Source organism: Pagrus major, chromosome 11 (genome assembly GCF_040436345.1).
Source record: "Pagrus major chromosome 11, Pma_NU_1.0".
NCBI lineage: Eukaryota > Metazoa > Chordata > Actinopteri > Spariformes > Sparidae > Pagrus > Pagrus major.
This window is the reverse complement of record NC_133225.1, coordinates 2,486,092-2,506,539: the sequence shown is the minus strand read 5'-3', so window position 1 is coordinate 2,506,539 and position 20,448 is coordinate 2,486,092. Positions and strand designations below refer to the sequence as shown.

Sequence of the window (20,448 nt, the reverse complement as noted above, 5' to 3'; positions counted from 1 at the left end):
GTTCCCAAATGATTCATTCAACCTTTATTCTGCTCCACAGTTTTCCTCCTGCTCACGTCTGAATCACTTCGAATGAGCTGCTGATTCATTTCCTAAATCAAAAATCAGCCTTTCAGCACCACCTCGGTGCACGCAGCTGATTGTGCTGTGAACAAGCTTGTTTGTAGAATCTGGTCTCGAGTGAAGACAAACATGGAGTCTTTGTGTTTGAGAAGCTTCAAACTAGACTTCCTGGTTCATATTTCATCCTCCGCCCCGCCGAGCATCCTCTTTCTTATTGTTGGTCTGAAATCTGACCCGGGCTCCAGGGTCACGCTATTCAGCAGTGATCCTCGATCATAATCGCTGCTTTTAAAAGCTCTTTCTGTCGGTCTAATTTCCCAACGAAACCAGTCAGTCTGACTTTAAAACCACCTGTCCTCTCTGTCATCCCGCAGGGAAGGCCGAGGCTGAGCTGAAGGCGTTCAGTCCGTACTACGAGAAGCAGTACTCCACTGCTTGTTTCTGTCAGTTCGAAGATGATCTGGAGCAACACAAAGAGAAGATGACGCAGCTGCTCAGACAGAGGGTACGTGTCCCAGAGCGTCAGCAGAACAACAGCCGCACATTCGCTCTTTAAAACGGGCCGACCCAATCAGGGGTTCGGTTACAGGTTGGCAAGAAAACTGCACCGATAAGCACATTTGCAGGTGCGACTAACATAAAAAGAAAAAATATGTGTATTTAGTAGTTTGGACATTACAATGGCGTATTAGGGAGGTTGTAAAATCAATATTAGGGAGGCAGGGGGAGGAGGGGGGTGATATTCTGAGAACAATTTACAAGATTAAAGTTGGAAATTAACGAGAAAAAACCTCTGACATTACAAAGTCTTTAAAAACACTTTAATCTCATAGGATTTCTTTCGTTCATTTTTTTCTCATAAATTCGTGAGTGGATATTCTCTGAGATTAAACAATTAATTTACAAAGTCAAATATTTGAGGAAAAAACTCAGAAATTCATAGATTATAGTTGTAGATTTACATTCACTGTGATTATAAAGTCTTCCTGTACAAAAGTTTTTTTCTCGCACGCATATGAAAAATATCCTCCGAGTATCCAACATTGTATGATTACGACAAAAAACACTTTCCAAGATCATAGTGGTAAATTTACACGAACATTTGGATATTATCTGAGATTAAAGTGGCAAGTTAATGAATAAAAATTCTAATATTTTCTGAGATTACAATGTTGTCAATTTATGAGCCTCAGAAATTCTCTTAAGGTCACAAATCTACAAGAAAAAAACACATGCCTTTTATAAAGAAGAATGAAAAGTCCCCTGCAGAGAAAATACAGATCAGATTCTCAGCACATATTTATGTGTCCATTTATTGTATATATGTGTGTGTTGAGCAGGAGGCTCCTCAGGAGGCCGAGGTGCTGTACGAGGACGCCGTCCTGTTCTTTGACGAAACCAGGAAGTGGAGGGATCGGTACCTGGTGGTGAGAGCCAACTACTGCCTGGAGTGTCACGACAGCCTGGAGGTGAGCGCGACCACGAGCGTTGTTTACATGCGCCCGTTAAAAAAAACCAAACTTCATCATCTCACAGCCTCTGTTCTTCTTTTCTTCTTCTTCTGTCGTCCCGTCAGACTTTTGTTAAAGGAGTTCCTCCGCGCCAGAAGCTGCTGCCGACAGGGGGCACTGTTCTGACCACGGAGGAGAAGTACATGAGCATGGTGGACAAGTGTTTCCCCGACGACACCAGTGAGTAAAAGACTCAACACATCTTTTATAAATCGTTATCTGTTTAGTTATTTTCTTTATTTATTTTGATCCTGGCAGCGTCAGTCCTCTGCTTGTTTGGCTGTGTTATTTAAAGTGCGTTCTCTTTCTCCGGTGTTTGATCACCTGCCAGTCATCAGGATGATTTCAGCCTCAGACGTGAGTGTTTTGAAAACAGTCGAACGTCTGCTGAGCAAACATCAACCTCTGCAGAGGACGAGCTTCTTACGTAATCACATCATTTTTGCTGTTTGCACAAAAACACGCTCTCATAAAGCTCTGAGTGTCTGTCATTGTCTGCTTGGTTCACCAGGAATAAAATAAGAAAGAATAGAGCAGCTTCACACTCAAAACTTCACAGATTCACCTGCAGAACAAAAAGAAAATGGTTTAAAAAAAACTAGATTTCCAAATGTATAGACTCCAAGTTTCATCATCACCATGACCAGTTCCAGTTACCAGCAGCTCTTAAACTGGGGCTCACTGTGTGTTTTTTTTTGTTGACACATCCACCTCGGATCTTAATCCAAGAGAAGAGAAACTTGAAGTGTGATTTTAAAGAACAAACTCCACCCACAGCAGAGCTAAAAGCAGCTCAGGTGGGAGTCCGCAGAGCAAAAAGGACTGAAGAAACTTAGTGAGAACATTTTGTAGGACACATGCTGATTCAGCTGCCGCTTATAAAACGTAAAGAAAAAAACTTGTTTATTCTGAATATTTAAAAATACATGAAATACACACGTTTGATACATTAATCTAAATATTAAATCACAGAAATCAGGTGAAATCATGCGACACAGAGCACATGATGCAGCAGGAAACAGCTTTTAGGTTTCAGAAATTGTTCTTCAACACTCTGTTCCATATCTACTATCTATTCCACTGAGTTTCCGTGGAATATTCCTTTAATCACACCTTGTCATCACTGGTTTCCTCTGTAAATGCAGGCAGGTTTGAACAGGCTCCAGTTTCCAATGTATTTATTGTTTATTTACTGAACTGTGACTGGAATCAGACTCTTCATCGCATTTCACAACACTGGATTAACCTGTGTCAACACACCTGATCCTCCCTGATCTTCATTCTTAAATCTTGAATGAATCCCCGTAGCTTGTGGCGGTACTGGCTGTAAATTGTAAATAAACAAAAACATAACCAGGGGAATGTCCACCGTCCACTGCTAGGACAATAAACCCATAAACGAACAAATGCCTCTTTTGGGTACGATAAAAAAATGCTTCTGCCCAGGGAAATAAAATAGTAAACCAAAGGTGTAAAGGGGTTTTAAAGGGTTCCCAAAAAAACAAAGTTTCCTCACTAAAGATGTCGGCAGCTCAGAAACAAAATAGGGCCCAAATAAACCAGAGTTCTGGCTCTTTTAAGCCCTTCAGACAGGGTGTCGTCACACCCTGATTGGCTGGGAGGGAAATACCCCAAGCTGCTTCCACTCCTCAAATCAGGAGTCAGTCTCCGCACCTGTGCACAGGTGCTCTGAATCCCCTGTGATCAGCCCTGAGGGAAAATCAGCCCAAACAGAGAAAAATAGCACGACAAACAATTGGACTGCTACAAGCTTCCACAGAGTTAGTGTCCGTTGTCTTCCTGGGATCTTTATTCACATTTCAGCTGCAAAAAATACAAATGAAAACAGAACAAGCCGAGAATAAAGACCAGAAAACAAATGAAACACAAACAAAACTCTCAGAGAGAAGAAAGAAAATAAGACTGTCTTGGTGTCAGTGAGCTTAAAGAAAATGCTTCCATAATATCTATAAAATATATCCCTTACTTGGGTTGATTGAAGGCTTTGAACAAAATAAATAATAAGTTCAGTGCATCAAACCTGCAGTATGAGGATCCAAGTTTCAAAAAGGTTGCTGAATAAGTCACACAGCTCTTCTGATAAAATCTCAGTAAATAAAGTAACAGTTGACCTGAAATCTTCATCAGAATGAAGAAATATTGTCTGTAGCTACTCTGACTTTTCTCCTTTCTGTGTTTCACTGCTGACTTTAAGATTTGATGCTCATGTTTGAGTTTATTGAAAGATTTTACTCGGAGCAGAGCTTTTTCTACCAAATGTAACAGTATAACTGTGACGTGCTTTAAATCTTTATCCTACAAATCCTTGAAGTGTTTGTCTGAAATATAATAAAGGGGTTAATGCAGCAGAGAGACGTCTTGTTGCAGAAGCTCATACTGTGGCGCTGACCTGAGGGCCTTTCTCTTCAACTTGAATGAAGTCTCATCTGGTTTAATCGTTAACAAACTAGAGCAGCTGTAAGAGCCTAATCACATCCCGTATGAGCGCTCAGGAGTCATTCATGCAGACGGTCTGTTACAGAGAGCCGCTCGCAGCCAGCGGCGCTTTGAGGACGACGATGCGTGAAGTGTTAATGCTTGAATGTGCTGAAAACTGAAGTTACATAATAGATTTAACTTCCACATTACTCCGTTATCACCTGCTGTATGTTCAACACACAGTAACCAATAATCAGCCCACTTAACTGGAGGTTTTCCCATAAAGGCCTCACTGAGTCATTGTTCCTGGGCTCCAATGAAAAGTTATCAGGGGCCATTAATGTTTGAGACAAACACAAACGACACACAGAGGCTGCTCAGGCCGGGTGTCAACATCTGCACAGCTCGAGTCCGTCAGTTCACAGCTACGTTAACCTGCGTCTGAGTCACCGCTTGTGATCAGATCTCACTTCCCCGCTTTGTATGCAAATAAACTCGTCCATCAAGAGGACAAACAGACACAATGTTTCTACACAAAGACAGAAAGAAGTTCATGTAGAACATTTGCTGAATTTACAAGAAGGAACAAATAATGAAGAATTAGTCAGAGACAGAGTTTCACAAAGTTTATAAAGTGTCTCCAACTCAACAACTCACTAAACTGACACATTTGTTAAGGGAGTCTGGTGACTTTCTCCACAGGGACAAAGAAGTAGCCTATATTAGTTACTGTTTACTGTATTTGTAAAAGTTTGACATGTTTAGCGTCAATAAAACGTTTCTTCTTTCATAAATTGAGTGTAAATGGTGAACAGTGAACCACACTGCCTGTTGTTGTGGCCTCTTCTTCTTGTTGTTTCTCAGAGGACGTCAGATGAGTAGGCGGTCCTTCAGTGTGGCCCAGGACACACGTGTGCACACACCGCTACAGGAATGTGGTCACATGCGGTCCAGACCACCTCTGAAGGTGGTTCACTGTGATGTTAATGACATGTTTGGTCCCTCTTAACCTGCCAATGTTGGCAGCAGATGTTTTTGAACTAGTAACCACAATATCACCAGACTCCCTTAACAAATGTAGTGATTTTAAAAGTTGTTTCATGAGGAGAAACTTAACAAACTCTGTGAAACGGCTACGACAGATTCTGACTCATTGTCTCCTTCTTGTAAATTCAGCATTAAATGAAAACAGTAAGTTGTTTGTTTCCTTGTAAAAAGTGTCAGTTTGTGGCAGCATGGCTGCACCAGCCTGTCTGCCTCTGTGTCTAAAGTGCTAAAGTCTGACCTGCCAACATTTAGCAGCTGTTTGAACACACTGTTTACACTGATTTCACCATTTACACTCAATTTATGAAAGAAGAAACATTTTATTGGCGCTAAACATGTCACATTTTACAAATATACTAAACAGTAAATAATATAGGCGACTTCTTTGTCCCCGTGGAGAAAGTCACCAGACTCCCTTTGAAAATGTGTCAGTTTAGTGAGTTGTTGAGTTGGAGACACTTTATAAACTGTGTGAAACGCTGTCTCTGACTAATTCTTCATTATTTGGGCCTTCTTGTAAATTCAGCAAATGTTCTACATGAACTTCTGTCTTGTCGTTATGTGAAACACATCGTGATCTGATCACAGGTGGACACTTGAGGCGCTTGCTGACCTTCATACAGTTTGTAGACTTGATCACTGTGTTTCTGTTTCAGGTGTGAAGGAGGACTTTGCTCCTCCTCTGTCGGGGATGCCTGGACAGTTTCCTGTCTACCTGCGTCTGCCCTACAGGAGAGACTCCTACTTCTGCTTCAGACAACAAGCCAAACAAGATGCTTTCCTCTCCATCCTGTCAGACTGCATCAGGCACCAGAACCAAGGTGAGACGACCACAGACCGTCAGGACGGAGAAGATACAGCAGACTGTCGTGTCAAGAGTTTCTGCTCTGCTTTCTCCGACACCTTACGAAGTTCTCATGCGCCGTCTAAACAGAATCCAGCATTGAGAACACGGCAGCTTAAAAAGGAAACTTTAAGAATTAAAGTGCTATATTGCTTGTGTATTAATCGCACATTGCTTTGTCACATTAAGATTTAGCGTTCCAGTAGAGCAGCTTGATGGAGGCTGGAACAAACTGTAGCCACCAGCCGTTTGATTTGGCACACAGCGTCTCCCTCCCTGTTCAGAGAAGAGGGGAGGTTGAGAGTCTGCACTGATTTTTGTTGCTTGTTTCTCGCCTGCCCGCTCGTCCAGCCTCTGCATCGACCCGTATTCTGTCTCCTCTCGCTGTGGTTCTGTATCTAACGACGCTGTAGTTGAACAGATGATCCGTGCTGCAGCTCAGTGATCAACTGTGATCGGCTGATGTGTGCTACAAACTTGAAAGCCTCATAGGAGCGAGTGTTTGATCCCCGCGAGATACATTTCGGTTTGTATAGCATCACTTGAACCACTTTCGACAGTTGCCATGACAACAGACTCGCCACACCAGGAGCACAGAGGAGAAATCTGAGCTGTGTGCAGCCGAGCGCGTTGATGAATCTTCCCATTTCATTCAGATAATGAACGTCACATCGCAGCGCTTAATCACAGGGAACACACGCACCAGAGACCGAAGACGCATCGTGATGGTAGTTCATTCATAATAAACAACATGCCTGTGTGTGTGTGTGTGTGTGTGTGTGTGTGTGTGTGTGTGTGTGTGTGTCTGTCAGACTTCCTGAAGAAGAAGACGTGTGAAGTGCAGGCCTTCCTCAAAGCCATCCAGCTCTACAGGCAGGACAACAGCAAATACGAGGCCTGGGACATGCTGATAGGAAGTGACGTCAGGGTACGTACGAATACTTTGTTACTGTACTTGTACTTATATCTACTTGAGTATTTATTTATCTGACAGCTTTTGCCTTTTCCTCCCTACATTTGAACACACGTCTGTACTTTCTGCTCTTTACATTTTCAAAACAGGTTCATTACTTCAATCGATTATTGTTTATATTTCGTCATCCCAACACCTTTTACTTTTATACTTTGAGTACATTTCAGAGGCTGTATTTTCTTACTTTTACTACTAAACAGCATAAAAATGTTAAGATAATGTCAACCAAGACAGTGGAAAAAAACATCAGTTATCTGCAACAATAACTTCTCCAACTAGATGATTAATTACAGTATGATGCTGATATAGATGTTGGTGCCTCATCAATCATGTAGGAGGGTTCAGCTCTCTGTGAAGGTGCAGCGCTGGCTGACGAGTCCCGTTCGCTTTGTATTTCGTGTACAATACGCTGTTGCAGCATCTAGCCTGCCCGATCCAAAGAAGAAGGACCATCGGCCTTTTTGTTGTCTTGTTGTCACTACAGAAATAACTGCCAGGGAGTGTTGCCAAGATGGCTGCCGAGTGGAGAGATAAGCTCGATATAAAGCGTCTAAACAGTTTAAGGTTTCATCTAGCGGCTGAGAAACGTTCTTCGGAGCTGAAAGTCGGCCTTTAAACCTCCTCATCATACATTTAACCTGAAATCTATAACCTGCGGGAGTTCAGAGTCAGTACAATAGAGGAGCTTCCTCCGTCCTGTTTACAGGCTGCGGCGTATTTGCATGAAGGGAGTGAACAAATCAGAGTCACGGCTCATTTGCATCCTCTCACCCTGTTTGCTTTTAATATTTGGCTTCCAGCAGCAGAGACGAACTGCATAGAGAGCAGCTCAGACAGTCCTTCTTACACTCGTCTTTCTCTCTTTCCTTCAGTCTTTGTGTTTTCCTCTGTTCTCTGTTGTGCTTCCTGCTGTTTCTGTTTTCCTCTCGGAGCAGGAATCCTCCCACAGAATGGCAGCTTTCATGCTCCATTGTGTTGCTGTTCGCTCACATTGTGTTCGTTCAAAATTAGTTGGAGGTGAAGGGAAGTTTGACTGCAGGAAGAGACACACACACGCACACACATGCACACTATTTAAAGTCAATTTGTTTGAGCAATAAGTCAGACATTTCCTGTTTTTTCTGCTCCGAGGGTGGCGTCCACACACGTGCAGTAAAAGCACATACCCGAGCGCTCATGTTTGCACTCACTCACCGGCACTTTTTTCCTTCCACATAGCTCTCGACTGACGTACCACACACACACACACACACACACACACACACACACACACACACACACACACACACACACACACACACACACACACACCCACACCCACATACACACACAGCCTGCCAGTCAGAGGTGACAAATGAAAGGAATGAGTGAAATGTTGGCAGCAGATACAACACGAACCAGGTTTTAAAACAGCTGCCAAATCATAAATCAGTCAACCTTTCAGATTCAACACAGTTAAGGATGGGATAGATGGTTAGAGAGAGTGTGTGTGTGTGTGAGAGTGTGTGTGCAGACTGTTCACTCACATGTTCAATATCAATATTCATGTAAGAGGAGACGGGACAGGTGGACAGGGTAAACAATTCTAGCTAATAGATATCACCATGAAACTTCCACAGGTGGTTACTTACAGTGAGAACTGCCTTTGTTTTACAAGTTTTCTGAACTTATGTTTAAATATGCAAATGAGGCTATCTAATTAAATATGCGCTAATTTACATCAATGTGCAGAACAGAAATCTGAACTACAATAAACACGTAAATGGATGTTTTCTTTCCTCTAGTGTGAAAAAAGACCAAAATCTCAAAACTGACCGGAGCGTTTTCACCTGCAGTGTCTCACTTTTTAAGGAAAACATTTTCCAGGTAGAAGCTTCTGCAATGTGAGGATTTGTTTCTATTGTTTCATATTGGATAAATGGTTTGATAACCAGAAGGCTAACAGATGTAGACTCATTTCTCAGTGCTTTGTTTGTTTTTTTACTGTAAATGTTACCAGAAATGCATCCAAGCAAAGAAGACGTAGGCTGAGGTGTCAACAGTCCACACGTTGTTTCCGCCAGCAGAATTTCAGATACTTGTGTAAAAACAGACTCTGAAAAAAGTAGAAGTACTGATTCAACTTGTTTACTCCAGTAAAAGTAATCGAGTACAGGCTCTGACATGTGCTCAGAGTATCAGAGTAAAAAGTCTCCCTCTGAAGGACATTTGTGGTCAAAGCTACTGAAGCTCACTTCATATTAATATAATTCAAAGACTATTAAAGTTAAAGGTAGAGTCAGTAGGATTTGTCCCAGCTGTTCCTGAACGCACCACAAAGATAGTTTATTGTTGAGTCTCATTCCCAGGATGTCAAACAGCCACATTTTGATTTGAATATAACAACATGACCTCTCTGTTAACAGCAGTCCAGCCTCTGACAGCGAGGTTTACTGTGTTTGTTACTGCTTCTTGTTGAAATGTAAGATTGGATTTGGTTTGGATCAAGAATTATTAGCAGTTGTTGAGTGTTTCAGCTGTTTTCTCATGAACTTTTGCACTTTTGAGTGGAGAAAATCTGGTACACAAGTGTATTTTGATGCCGATCCAGGTCTGAGAATTTCTTTTAGTTTGAGTTATTTGATCCGAAGCCGAGTGGGAACCTTCAGTATTTCAAAATATGGCAACATTTCAGTTACGTCTCTTCAGAAAATGCAGCGTTACAAATGTGTTTGGTAATGTGCACCACTACTTCCATCTCGAAGAGGAGCCCAGTGTCAAAATCCAGTTTTAAGACTTGTAAAATTTTGCATATTCTCTAAATGAATTGGTGTGTAATGAAACCCCCTACTCGCTTAATCAGCCAGATGGAGGCATCCCGTTAATCTTTGGTTATCTGAGATATATCAGGCAGTTTAAGGGTAAATTTATCTGCTGAATGAAAATATTCATTCCAGTCCTGTTTGTGTTTTTGTTTGTAGGTGATGGCCAACCTGGTGATGGAGCAGCTGCTGCCGTCTCTTGAGAAAGACATGCTGCCTCGTCTCAAAGCCAAGAAGACGGAGAAGAAGCGAGTCTGGTTCGCTGTGAGTCACACTCTCACTGGATACGTTACAGAAAAACGCTGGAGTTTCTTGATTCATAGCTGATGTCAATGCAAATGAAAAGTGGTTCTCATTTGCAAATTGGCACATGAAGAAGCTTTTTAATCCATTTAAATGTACGTTTCAGCGTTCTGTTTGATGGGCTCACAAATTTAACCCAGTTACATCTGAAAACACACATTATGCATTCATGCTGGAGGCCTTTCCCTGAATTATTCTCTTATGTAGCTGACAAATGAAGTCACTTCATATGAAGATTTAGAAACTTTAGTTTTTTAAATGGTTTAAATTCACTGATTGCACCCAGACGGTGGAGGCGGCCTACATCCTGGTCCAGGAGCATCTGTTGGAGGGACTCTCGGCGCTGAAGGAGGAGTGTCGGATTTCGGTCCGGCAGCAGGAGGTCCTGATCCACTCCGACATGGACCAGATCCTCGAGTCCAGACGGCAACTGGAGGAAAAAATCCGAGGTAACATTCCCGTTCGTCTGACTGATACTCGGTGCTGTCACACACAGGATGAGCTGCATTCCTCCGTGATAAATGTGAATGAAACTGGCTCTGAGTGAAAGAGGGCGTTCGGATCAGCCGAGGCCAGATACATAAAACTCTGTGTACGCACAAAGACATGCAGATGTTCTTTTTGTCAGATTTATAAGGCTGTTCTGTTACATAAATCTAAGTCAATGTGGAGGCAGTTTTATTATAGTTCCCCATAAATAAATGTCGACACGCTCTGGAAGGAAAAGTGTAAATTCAGTCATCATCTCACCTGACTCTCCATCAGCATGGGGGGGCCATGCTGATGGAGAGTCAGGTGAAGATTCGTAGTCCACAAAACATTTCTGGAGGTTGGAGCTTCCCTTTTAGGGAAACACTAACATTAGCCTGTTTGACACTAATGTAAGCATACTGGAGAAGCAAACACTTATCTTAGCCTGTCTGAGAAGTTAACATTTGATGACAAGTTAACCTTTTAGCTTTAATTTTTCACTCTATGTATTAATGGCTATATCGCCTCTTCTCCACCGACACAAATAATGCCTCTGACTCGTCGAAGCTGAAACTCAAAGTGTGTGAGGTCCCTGCACCCCGAGGTGCTGCATCATGCAGTGACCTCCTCTGTCTTCAGGCAGCAGATTAGGTTCAGGTCATGTTCTAACATCGAACATTTTCTTTCTGTCTTCAGTCAAAGTGTCGGAGCCGGCAGAGAAGCTGTGCTCCGAGTCCGTCCAGCCGTATCTGGGCTCGGTGCTGGAGGAACTGATGGAGCCCATCAGCTCTGGTTTCCAGGGGGGACGGCAGCTGAGTGAAACGATGATGGACCAGGTGTGTCAGGACGTTCTGCTGCAAGGAGACAAAGAGAAACTGAAAAAGGTTTGTCAGTAAGAAATAATCTGTTACTGAAGACCAAACCTGACTGAACGCACAGCCTCTCTGTGAAAACAAAAGATGTTTGACGTCATGAAGTAGCGTGGGATCATTGGAACGGTTGTCAACCACCATTGTAGATTCAAATGTACCTGATGTTTTGATCCTTTTATGAGTTAATCCCTCAAGTGTTATGGAAAGTTCAGCCGGCAGACATTTAGGTGACCCTACAGATCGTGACAGCCCAACTTTAACAGACAGAATCTGAAGTAAATCCACATCTTTGTCAAAACACAAATCAAAACAGCTGAAGTAATTTGCAGATTAATACAAAATTATATAGAAAATTAGCTGGCAAATCATTTTGATAATTAAGACTAATTTTTCAAGCAACAAGACCAAATGTTCTCTGGATTCAGCCTCTCAGATGTTTTGTCTTGACATATTTGAGCTTTATTTTTGTCTAAACAAGCGATTTGAAGTCGTCACCTTTCACAAACTAATGAGCACATTCTGACGACCTGTAGATCAAATAATGAATTCATGTGAAAGTAATTGTTAGTCGCAGCACAATAATTCTTTGTGAAATCCAGGCAGCTCATTTAGCTCTCATTGTTAACAGCTCGTTTTGCATTCGGCTCCACAGAGCTGTGTGTGCACTGACTGATAGCCAGTGTTGCTATGACAGCATCCAATGTTGCATCACAGCTGTATAAAGGACTGTGGTGAGGTGAGAGAAATGTCATGAATGTGAACAATCCAGCTGTTAACTCTCTGAGTGCTCCTCCCTGACACAGAAACCTGTAACTGTAGTTCCTTGGCATTCGTTTGAAAATGATACAAACCGAGTCATTTAAGGCATAAATGTGTTTTTCGGGCAGACGTGTGTCACCCACAGCTGCGGCTACATGAGCTAAACAGGCCGTTCTCTCAAACCCCCTCCTCTCCCTCCCAGGCTCTCTCTGACATGGCGAAACCGAACCTGCTGAGCTGCTACCAGAAGATCGGCTCGCTGCAGGAGAAGCTGCAGCACCTGCAGGAGAGATTTGGCTTCTCTAACATCGCAGGAGTGATTCACAGCGCTCAGATCGACCTGCAGCAGGTACACACACACAGTTCACGTCTGATTTATTTTCATTCAGTTCCTCGTTCAGACAGCTCAGCTCATGTTTCTGCTCGGAGTGGGCGGAGGAATTTCCTCTGAGTCATTTTATTAGCCAGCATTTATGACACACTGGTGATTGTAATGTTTCAGTATACTGACTCAGGGTTTCAGAGTTGAAACAAAGAAAATGTCAGCTGTGTGAACACAAGATGAATCAGATGGGATTTCCAGCTCTGTATTTGGGGCCTTAATCAGCCGTCTGATCTGATCTCGTCCTCTGTGTGTGTTTCAGCTGATGGAGAATGCAGCTTATACGTTCGAGCAGCTGCTCTACAAAGCCATCCAGGACAACCCGGACAACCCGAACAATGCCAGCTCCGCCATCGAAAAGGCCAAACACAGAGTGCTCAAGGTCAGATTGTCACTGAGAACATGAAACCTTATTGTTGCTGGAATTAATTGACTTTTTTGGGGGGTGTGGGGCTACACACATCACCTGGTGAGGTGACGTGTGTAGCCCCACACCCCCCAAAAAAGTCAATTAATTCATTATTTATCTCCATCATCATGGGCTGAGGAAATAATGACTGAATTTAGATATTTGGGTGAACTGCTCCTTTAAATGAATGACTAATTTTTGAATGTTGTCCAGCACAGCTACAAATAAAGCCTCATACATTCATTAACTTTTTATCTCATATTTATCTTAACATACAATATGAAGTAAGATAACAATTGTACTTAAACTATTTAATGATTATAGGGAATGTTTGTTTTTAAGACAGTGAGTCAACGTGAAGAACATTTTAGAAACCTCATACTAATGAAGAACTTTATTAGTATGAGACACTGACTTATCTCATAAATGCTTTATCTTGCGTGCATCAGCAGCACAGTTACAGCTGATGATGAAAACCTCGTGCAGAACTATGAGATGATAAATATTAATAACTGTAGTCAAGTGAAAATATGATGTGTGACGTCAACACACCTGAGACTGACGGAGCTCCAGACATGAAGCTGAGTCTCCTCTTTGTTCTGCAGCAATATGATTATGACAGCAGCACAGTGAGGAAGAGGATCTCCAGAGAGGCTCTCGTCTCCATCACGCTGCCCTTCATCAAGAAGAACCTGGCCCCCACCTGCAAAACTGTGAGTCTCTCAAACACACACACACAAAATCGTATGTAAACATGCACACACACACGCACACACACACAGTAAAGCTTGACCCAGGTGTGTGTCTGTTCAGGAGCTTCAGGGTCTTGACCAGTTCAGCGACGCCGACCACTCCAACTTCATCCATGTTGACAACGTTTACGAGAGCATCCTCCTGCAGACTCTGGACAAGGAGGTCTCCAAAGGTAAGACACACACACACACACACACACACACACACCCCCCCCACAGGGATGGAGCGATGGTTTTAACCCTTTCCTCTCTCCTCGTCCTGCAGTGGTGAAGGAGGCGGCGAGCCTGAAGAAGTACAACCTGTTCACAGACAGCAGAGACCTGCTCAGTCAGTCCAGCCGCTCCAGCCTCTCCTCCCCGTCCGTCTCCACCCCGAGCAGCCCCGCCATGGCGCTCTCCTCCCCGACTAAAACCCCTGAGCCGCAGCCTGCGTCTCCTCTTGCGGTCAACGGTCAGCCGTCCACCCCTGAGAAGGTGGAGAAAGTGAACGGGGTGCTGCAGAGTGAAGCCTCAACAGACAGGGCAGCAGTCATTGAGACGCCTCTGGGGAAGGTGGAGCAAAAAGAGGCAGTTCAGAGCGTCGCTGTCAGTCAGGAGGAGGACGTACCGGCACCCAAAGAAGAAGATATCGTCCAAACTGTGACTCCTGTTGCACTCGATACCTCAGCTTTAGCAGAGACAACCACCCAGAGTGAGACGCAGGAAGTGAACATAGCAGCCGCTCCAGAAACTGTGACCCAAGAGGAAGTGATTTCTGTCCAGACAGAAAACGTTGAGACGGCTGCTGAGCCTCTGGAGCAGAACACAGACACCCCAAAAGCAGCAGAAATCACTTTGTCAGAAATCCCCGCTGTTGTAGAAAATATAAAGACAGAAGTAGAAGCAGCAGCAGCACAGACAGAAGCTCCTGATTCCACAAATGAACCTGAAAACACTTCAGCAGAAGGTACTGAGTCCCAAACTGCAGCCAGCAGTGAAGAAGAGACGCACTGTGAAAGCTCAGAAACCAACTTAGTGGCTCCCTCTAGTGGTGAAACACCCGTACTCACACCTGCAGACATCAAGCAAGCAGAAGCAGAACCAGGTACAGTCTCAGACCCCAATTCTCTGGATGTGTCAGTAGGAAGCGAGTCGGCTCCGTCAGATGTCGAGTCCACGGAGGAGGTCAAAGTGACACAGAGCAGCGATGACGAAGTCTCGACGACCTCTGACGTCTTGGAGGACGAGAGGACCCTCAGCAAATCACCTCCGAGCTCAGACGATCCGGCTGAGGCCAGACCGGCGAGTGACAAGCAGGCTCCTCAGGCCCAGACTGAAGCTGTGAGCGACGACATCGAGGCTGGAGCTACAACCTCCGAGTCTTCTGATCCCGTCAGAGAGGAAACGCCCTCCAGCCCTGGAGCCCAGGCCTTCGACTCCATCAAGGAGATCCGAGACCTGGTGGTGGAGGTGATCGAGGTGGAGGAGCTGGTGCAGCATTACCCCGATGGAGTTCCCAAAGAAGAGTGAAGCATCGCAGCCGGCACCTGCATCGCTGTCCTGCAGAGGGACAACGGATGTTCTGCTGAAGGAACCAGATCATGACCAGCTTCCACAAACTGTCCTGAAGTTCAAACACCGTCCTCCGAGCAGAAACAGAAAGACTCCTGAGAAACATTCAGACGCTTCCATGAACTTTTTTTAAACACATATGCATGAAATCACTGTAAATTATTTATACAAATCATTAACATATCAATATATCAGCGGTGTATAAAAACCAACAGGTCTGATTCATTCTGACAGGATTTGTTTTTTAACACTACGATTATTTTAGCACCAAATTGTTTTAGAAAATCTGGATGTAGAAATGTTTTATCAAGATTGTGAAGAATCTTCTGGAAATGTACTTAAGCTTTGGTAGATAAATATTTTGGAAAATACACTTTCTAAGAGTACGATGTGAAGATGGATATCAATTTTGTTATTTTTATATGTCAGCGAAACCACGTGTCGTATTTGTAATATATATTTACTGGAACATAATTACTGAATTTACAATGTTACCCAAACACAACTCATCGCGGTGCATCTTCATTTATAAACTGATCAGTGATTTGCTGATAAAGGAAATAAACGTTAGTTAAAAAATAATTTACAAATGTGCAACTTTAGCTCTGATGCCACGTCCTCTCACACAATGTCCCGCCCCAACAATAAAATAATAAATCAAGGGGAGAGGAAGTTTAAAGCAGCAGAAAAAGGAGTACTCAGGTCAAGTAATTGAGTAAATTGAATCACTGGTGGTTCGAAAGTCCAGAGTTTGATTTTTGCTGCAAATGAATATCAGTCCCAAACATCCTATTTCAGTCTCAGCCCTGAAAAAGCCACACGGGTCTCCTCTTAAACAGAATACATGGACCAGCGACAAAAACACAAAGCTGTATTCTGTACAGTTACAAAAAAAAGACAACGTTATCAGATTCCTGATACATTTTGTAGAAGTTGGGATTGTAATCAGGATTAGAATTTTAAACCGGGCTGCCAACTCTCACAGATTGACCTGGAGACTTAACCAACAGTTTCTACTTTTGCTTTTACGGCCATTTTCTCACAGCGAAAATCTAATTTATAACTGATGACAAAAATTAACCAAACCAAACGTCTTCATCATCGACTGTGATTATAATGACTCCGACTTCACTGATACTGAAGATTGATATCCATCTGAACGTCTCGCTCTCAGGGGAAAAACAAATGAATTCCCCAAAATGTTGAACCATTTCTCTAAAACAGACACGAGACTCAAAAGTGTCACCAATTAATTTAGAAATCACAGTAACAGATATTTGAATATATTAGACTGTTTATCGATCAACTTGATCAATACCACTGAAGCCGTAGTTCAGGCACAAGCGATCTTTTGACCTACTGAAGGATTTTCACTGAAGAAGTAGCTCATCAAAGTGCCTTTACGTACCTCCATGCTGCCTCCACGTGCCTTAAGTCACACGACGACGGACATCAGCCTCTGTGGTGTGGATGCGGTTGCCGTAGAGACCGGTCCGAGTCCGAACACCTGTGCTGGAGCGTCGTCTCCACCGAGTGCCTTCTCCCTGAGCAGAGCATCTCATACAGTCGTGGTTAGTTTACAGCGATGACCTGAACTGACCACCAGATGAATGTTGGTTAATGGAAACATTGTGTGGAAATATGAATAATAAAATAGGAGTCTGTAAACAAACATGCCCTCGAACGATTCCTGTGTGAACTCTCTGCTCTCAATGTTGGGAAAACAACACAAACAATGAATGGATTTATTTGCCAATAAAACAAACACAGCACGATGCTTTGATTATTTATTTACGGTCCACAACATTTATTTTTTTTAACCAATCACAGACACGGCGCACTGAGTAATATCAAAAACCTGCAACTAATCCAACATCTGTGACGGATTACAGACTAAACACAGTTTGACTTCAATAATATTCCTTCCATTTATTTGATATATTGCACCACAGAAAAAAAAGTAGCTCATATTTCAGCAGGCGAGCGGCGCTCCAGGCACATCAAGGACGAGAATATTAAGAAAAAAAAGCTGCAGCAGATTCTCTTTAACATTTGTTCATATTTAAAACACATTTTTCAAGATAAAGGCTGTTAACATTTCTTCTTAAATTACATTCACAGATATAAAGATAAATGACATCTTAATCCAGAGACTAGATTTCATACAGTCGACTGCAGAGCTTCCAGTGTAGACAGAAAAAAAAAAAAAAAAAGATAATAATGGTCACTTTTCATTTTTGGTCTATAATTTTCTGAGACGTTTCCTGGACAGAACTGTGTAATTTAGTATTTATTACAGGGAAAATAGAGATAATTCTCTCAGACAGTTATTGAAGGGTGGTTAGTCGAGCATTTCCACTTTAACTTCCATGAAAGAAAAGATCCATTTAAACCAAAATAAATATTTAGTAATTGTTCAGTTATTACTGGGAACTGTATTTTTCATATATGTTGGATTATTTTTTTCATTCCTGTAGACAAGTTTCATGCTGTTCAGTACGGACGACTGATGCTGCCCAAATCAGAAATAAATAAATGGCTCAAATATGAAATTATGACATTAAATGCGCAGAAAATAAAACTGAAAATAAATGTAGGCCTTGATTTATTTGTAAAATATGACTAAAACTGGCATTTCTGTATTAATTTGATTAACTTTTGTATTAATTCCCAAATCTAATTTAACCTATTTATTAATTGTATGTATTTTTCTTACATATTTATTTTTTGGTACTCTCTTACCTTTGGATTTTGCCAAATAACACATAAATAAATTAATTAATTAATTAAAAATATGGTAAAACACATAGTAAGATTAAAAAATAGGGAAATTAATACAGAAGCAAAGTAAAACAGAATTTATGCATTTATAACATTTTATAAATGAATGTCTACATTTATTTATTCTTATCTTATGGCGCAACGTTTATTTTTTTAGTTTCAGTCCTCCACTAATTTAAATTGTACCAACAGAAGCTTCTGTCTACAGTATTTTCCCTATACTACTAACAATAATTATAATAATAACAACAACAACAATAATAATAAGCACCAAATTCCATAGTTAATGCATAACTATTTTCAACAAACATCCCAGTAAATAATTAAGACAATACAGTCCCGTGACACAAAGTGTTTTCCTAACGTATAATTATCTAAAGCGACTGCATGTTGCATAAAGCGTCACTTGGTGGCTCCCAGCGTGCGGAGAGGTCTCAAAATGATTAAAGGGATCAGACAGAAAGTGTTCTCCTCACTTCTTTGTTCTCTTCAAGCCTCTAAAATCCTTTAAGGGGAGACACCACAGGTGAAAAGGGAAGAAATGTAAATAATAATTGTGATATTTTATGTTTAAATGTAAAAATGAGCCATTATGTTATTTACAATTCACCAATTTGCTTAAACATGAATGCAAACATTGAATAAATCCAGTTTCAACATTCTTGTTTCATGTTGTCGACATATTAGAGCCAAAAGGTTTTTACAGAGGAAGTCTTGGATATCTCCTTTAATCACTCCATAAATCAAGAAAATACTGCCAAAGTCATAAAAGATCAATTTTCTCCACGTTTTTAGATTTAAAAAGTTCTATAAATCAGGCTGTGAGTGAAATATGAACACAGCCCTCTGTAAAGACAATATACAGAGCAATAAAAGTGGAAAGTTCGGTGTTTGTAAGCTGCTGAAGTGGAAATTTGAGTGTGAGGAAAAAATCATTTAAACATTTGGATTTTAAAATTCAAACTTTACCTATCAGACATCACCATGAAACTTCCTCAGTTGATTTCTTACATCAAAAACTACTAAGTACTCTAATTAAATATGCACAAATTTGCATAAATGCCCAGAACAGAAATCTGAACTTAAATAAACGTCCAAATTTTCTTTCCACTCGTGTGAAAAAAAGAAATATTACAGAAGAAAAATAGATCGAAAAACAAAAAAATGTAATAAATGTAGTGTGGGAAGAAATGATGTTTTCATCTGTCGTGTCTCCGCTGACATTAAACAGTCTGAGAAAGAAAAAACTCACTTTCTAGTTAAAGACTGTGATGATAAATAAGTTGAGAACCCCTGACAACGACTTCAGACAGTGAGGCTGGAGTACAGAAGCCTCCAACAACATCTGATGATGTTTTAGATTTTTCTTCATGAAGGACTCAAACCGGCACTCAGTTTAATGAGCCTGATATAAACTACTCAGAATCAGTCAGGGACATTTTAATGTCTCACTTGGTTGTTTATTCTGCGACATGTCTCAGGTTTTATTTTGTTTATTGTGAATATTTTTGGTCCCCAGAAGTAATGTGGCGCATTTCATTTGACTTGCATATCTATTCACATATGCACCCATATCCCCGACTCATTTTCAGTAGTGTTTCCAGAAACTATTAAAAACACACCGATGAGCCACGCTGTTCCTACATCACCATGAACACACACACACTGACACATCGCTGGTTTGACAATAAACACCAGACTTATCTCTCAAAGCACACTCGCTCATTTAGCTGTTGTCTTTTGATTTAAATAATGTTTATGACTCATCACGTGAGGCAGACTGTGGTCAGAAAATCAGAAGATCTTGAGTGCAGTTCAGTGTTGAATCAACAGCTGCCCAGTTTATCTTTAAAAACAGAGTAATATTGAGCTTTGAGACACAGCGCGTGCTCTTGAATCACTTCAGAAAAGTCAGGTGTTAAGTTACAAATTCATCCGAATAAAGCTAAACAAGAAAAAATGACTTCCAGTTGGTCCCAGCAGAGATCCTGAAGTAGGCTCAGTGTCTTCAGATGAGAGATTATTCAGACACTCGATTCTCGGACATTGTTCGACTCTAACACACTAACTGATGGTTAAGATGATAATTCTTCGCAGTGAGATACATAAAGCTAAGACACGTGTTCATATTCTTCCTTCACAATCGGCTGCAGAGTGAATACAGTGTTTGTACAGTATTCGTGTGTGTGTGAGGCTCCAGGTTTACCGGGAGGCCGTGCTGTAGTTGTAGAAAAAGGGGTCGTCAGGGTGGAAGCCGTAGGCGCTGACGGGTCGATCTGCTGCCACAAACTGCTCCGACGCACTGAGACCACAGGAGAGGGAGAGACGGGGGAAATTAATACAGTCTGATAAAACCAGACACAGAGATGAGGAGGAGACAAATACATTCATGAATTACTCTTCATAAAAAGGTGTGTGTGGCACTGTCAGCCAGACGGTCACTGAGTCAGTCAGTCGGTCTTTCATTCACTCATACGGCGTCTGAACATC

The 20,448-nt window shown here is 41.8% G+C and overlaps 2 protein-coding genes across 2 annotated transcripts in view; one reads left to right on the top strand and one right to left on the bottom strand.

The window, feature by feature from the left end:
* Positions 1-15,672, top strand: part of LOC141004964 (protein Niban 1-like) — a 31,418-nt gene extending 15,746 nt beyond the window's left edge. Inside the window, exons 2-14 of the mRNA XM_073476685.1 lie at positions 438-568; positions 1,404-1,532; positions 1,640-1,754; positions 5,717-5,881; positions 6,717-6,832; positions 9,838-9,942; positions 10,268-10,430; positions 11,149-11,336; positions 12,286-12,432; positions 12,728-12,847; positions 13,480-13,587; positions 13,688-13,799; positions 13,892-15,672. Of these exons, the coding sequence (XP_073332786.1) occupies positions 438-568; positions 1,404-1,532; positions 1,640-1,754; positions 5,717-5,881; positions 6,717-6,832; positions 9,838-9,942; positions 10,268-10,430; positions 11,149-11,336; positions 12,286-12,432; positions 12,728-12,847; positions 13,480-13,587; positions 13,688-13,799; positions 13,892-15,135 (2,843 nt within the window). The 3' untranslated portion in view covers positions 15,136-15,672. The remainder of the gene's footprint in view (positions 1-437; positions 569-1,403; positions 1,533-1,639; positions 1,755-5,716; positions 5,882-6,716; positions 6,833-9,837; positions 9,943-10,267; positions 10,431-11,148; positions 11,337-12,285; positions 12,433-12,727; positions 12,848-13,479; positions 13,588-13,687; positions 13,800-13,891) is intronic.
* Positions 15,673-18,842: 3,170 nt separating this feature from the next.
* The window catches only part of kifap3a (kinesin-associated protein 3a), a 34,834-nt gene continuing 33,228 nt past the window's right edge, over positions 18,843-20,448 (bottom strand). The window contains exon 20 of the mRNA XM_073476581.1: positions 18,843-20,260. Coding sequence (XP_073332682.1) covers positions 20,161-20,260 — 100 coding nt within the window. The 3' untranslated portion in view covers positions 18,843-20,160. The remainder of the gene's footprint in view (positions 20,261-20,448) is intronic.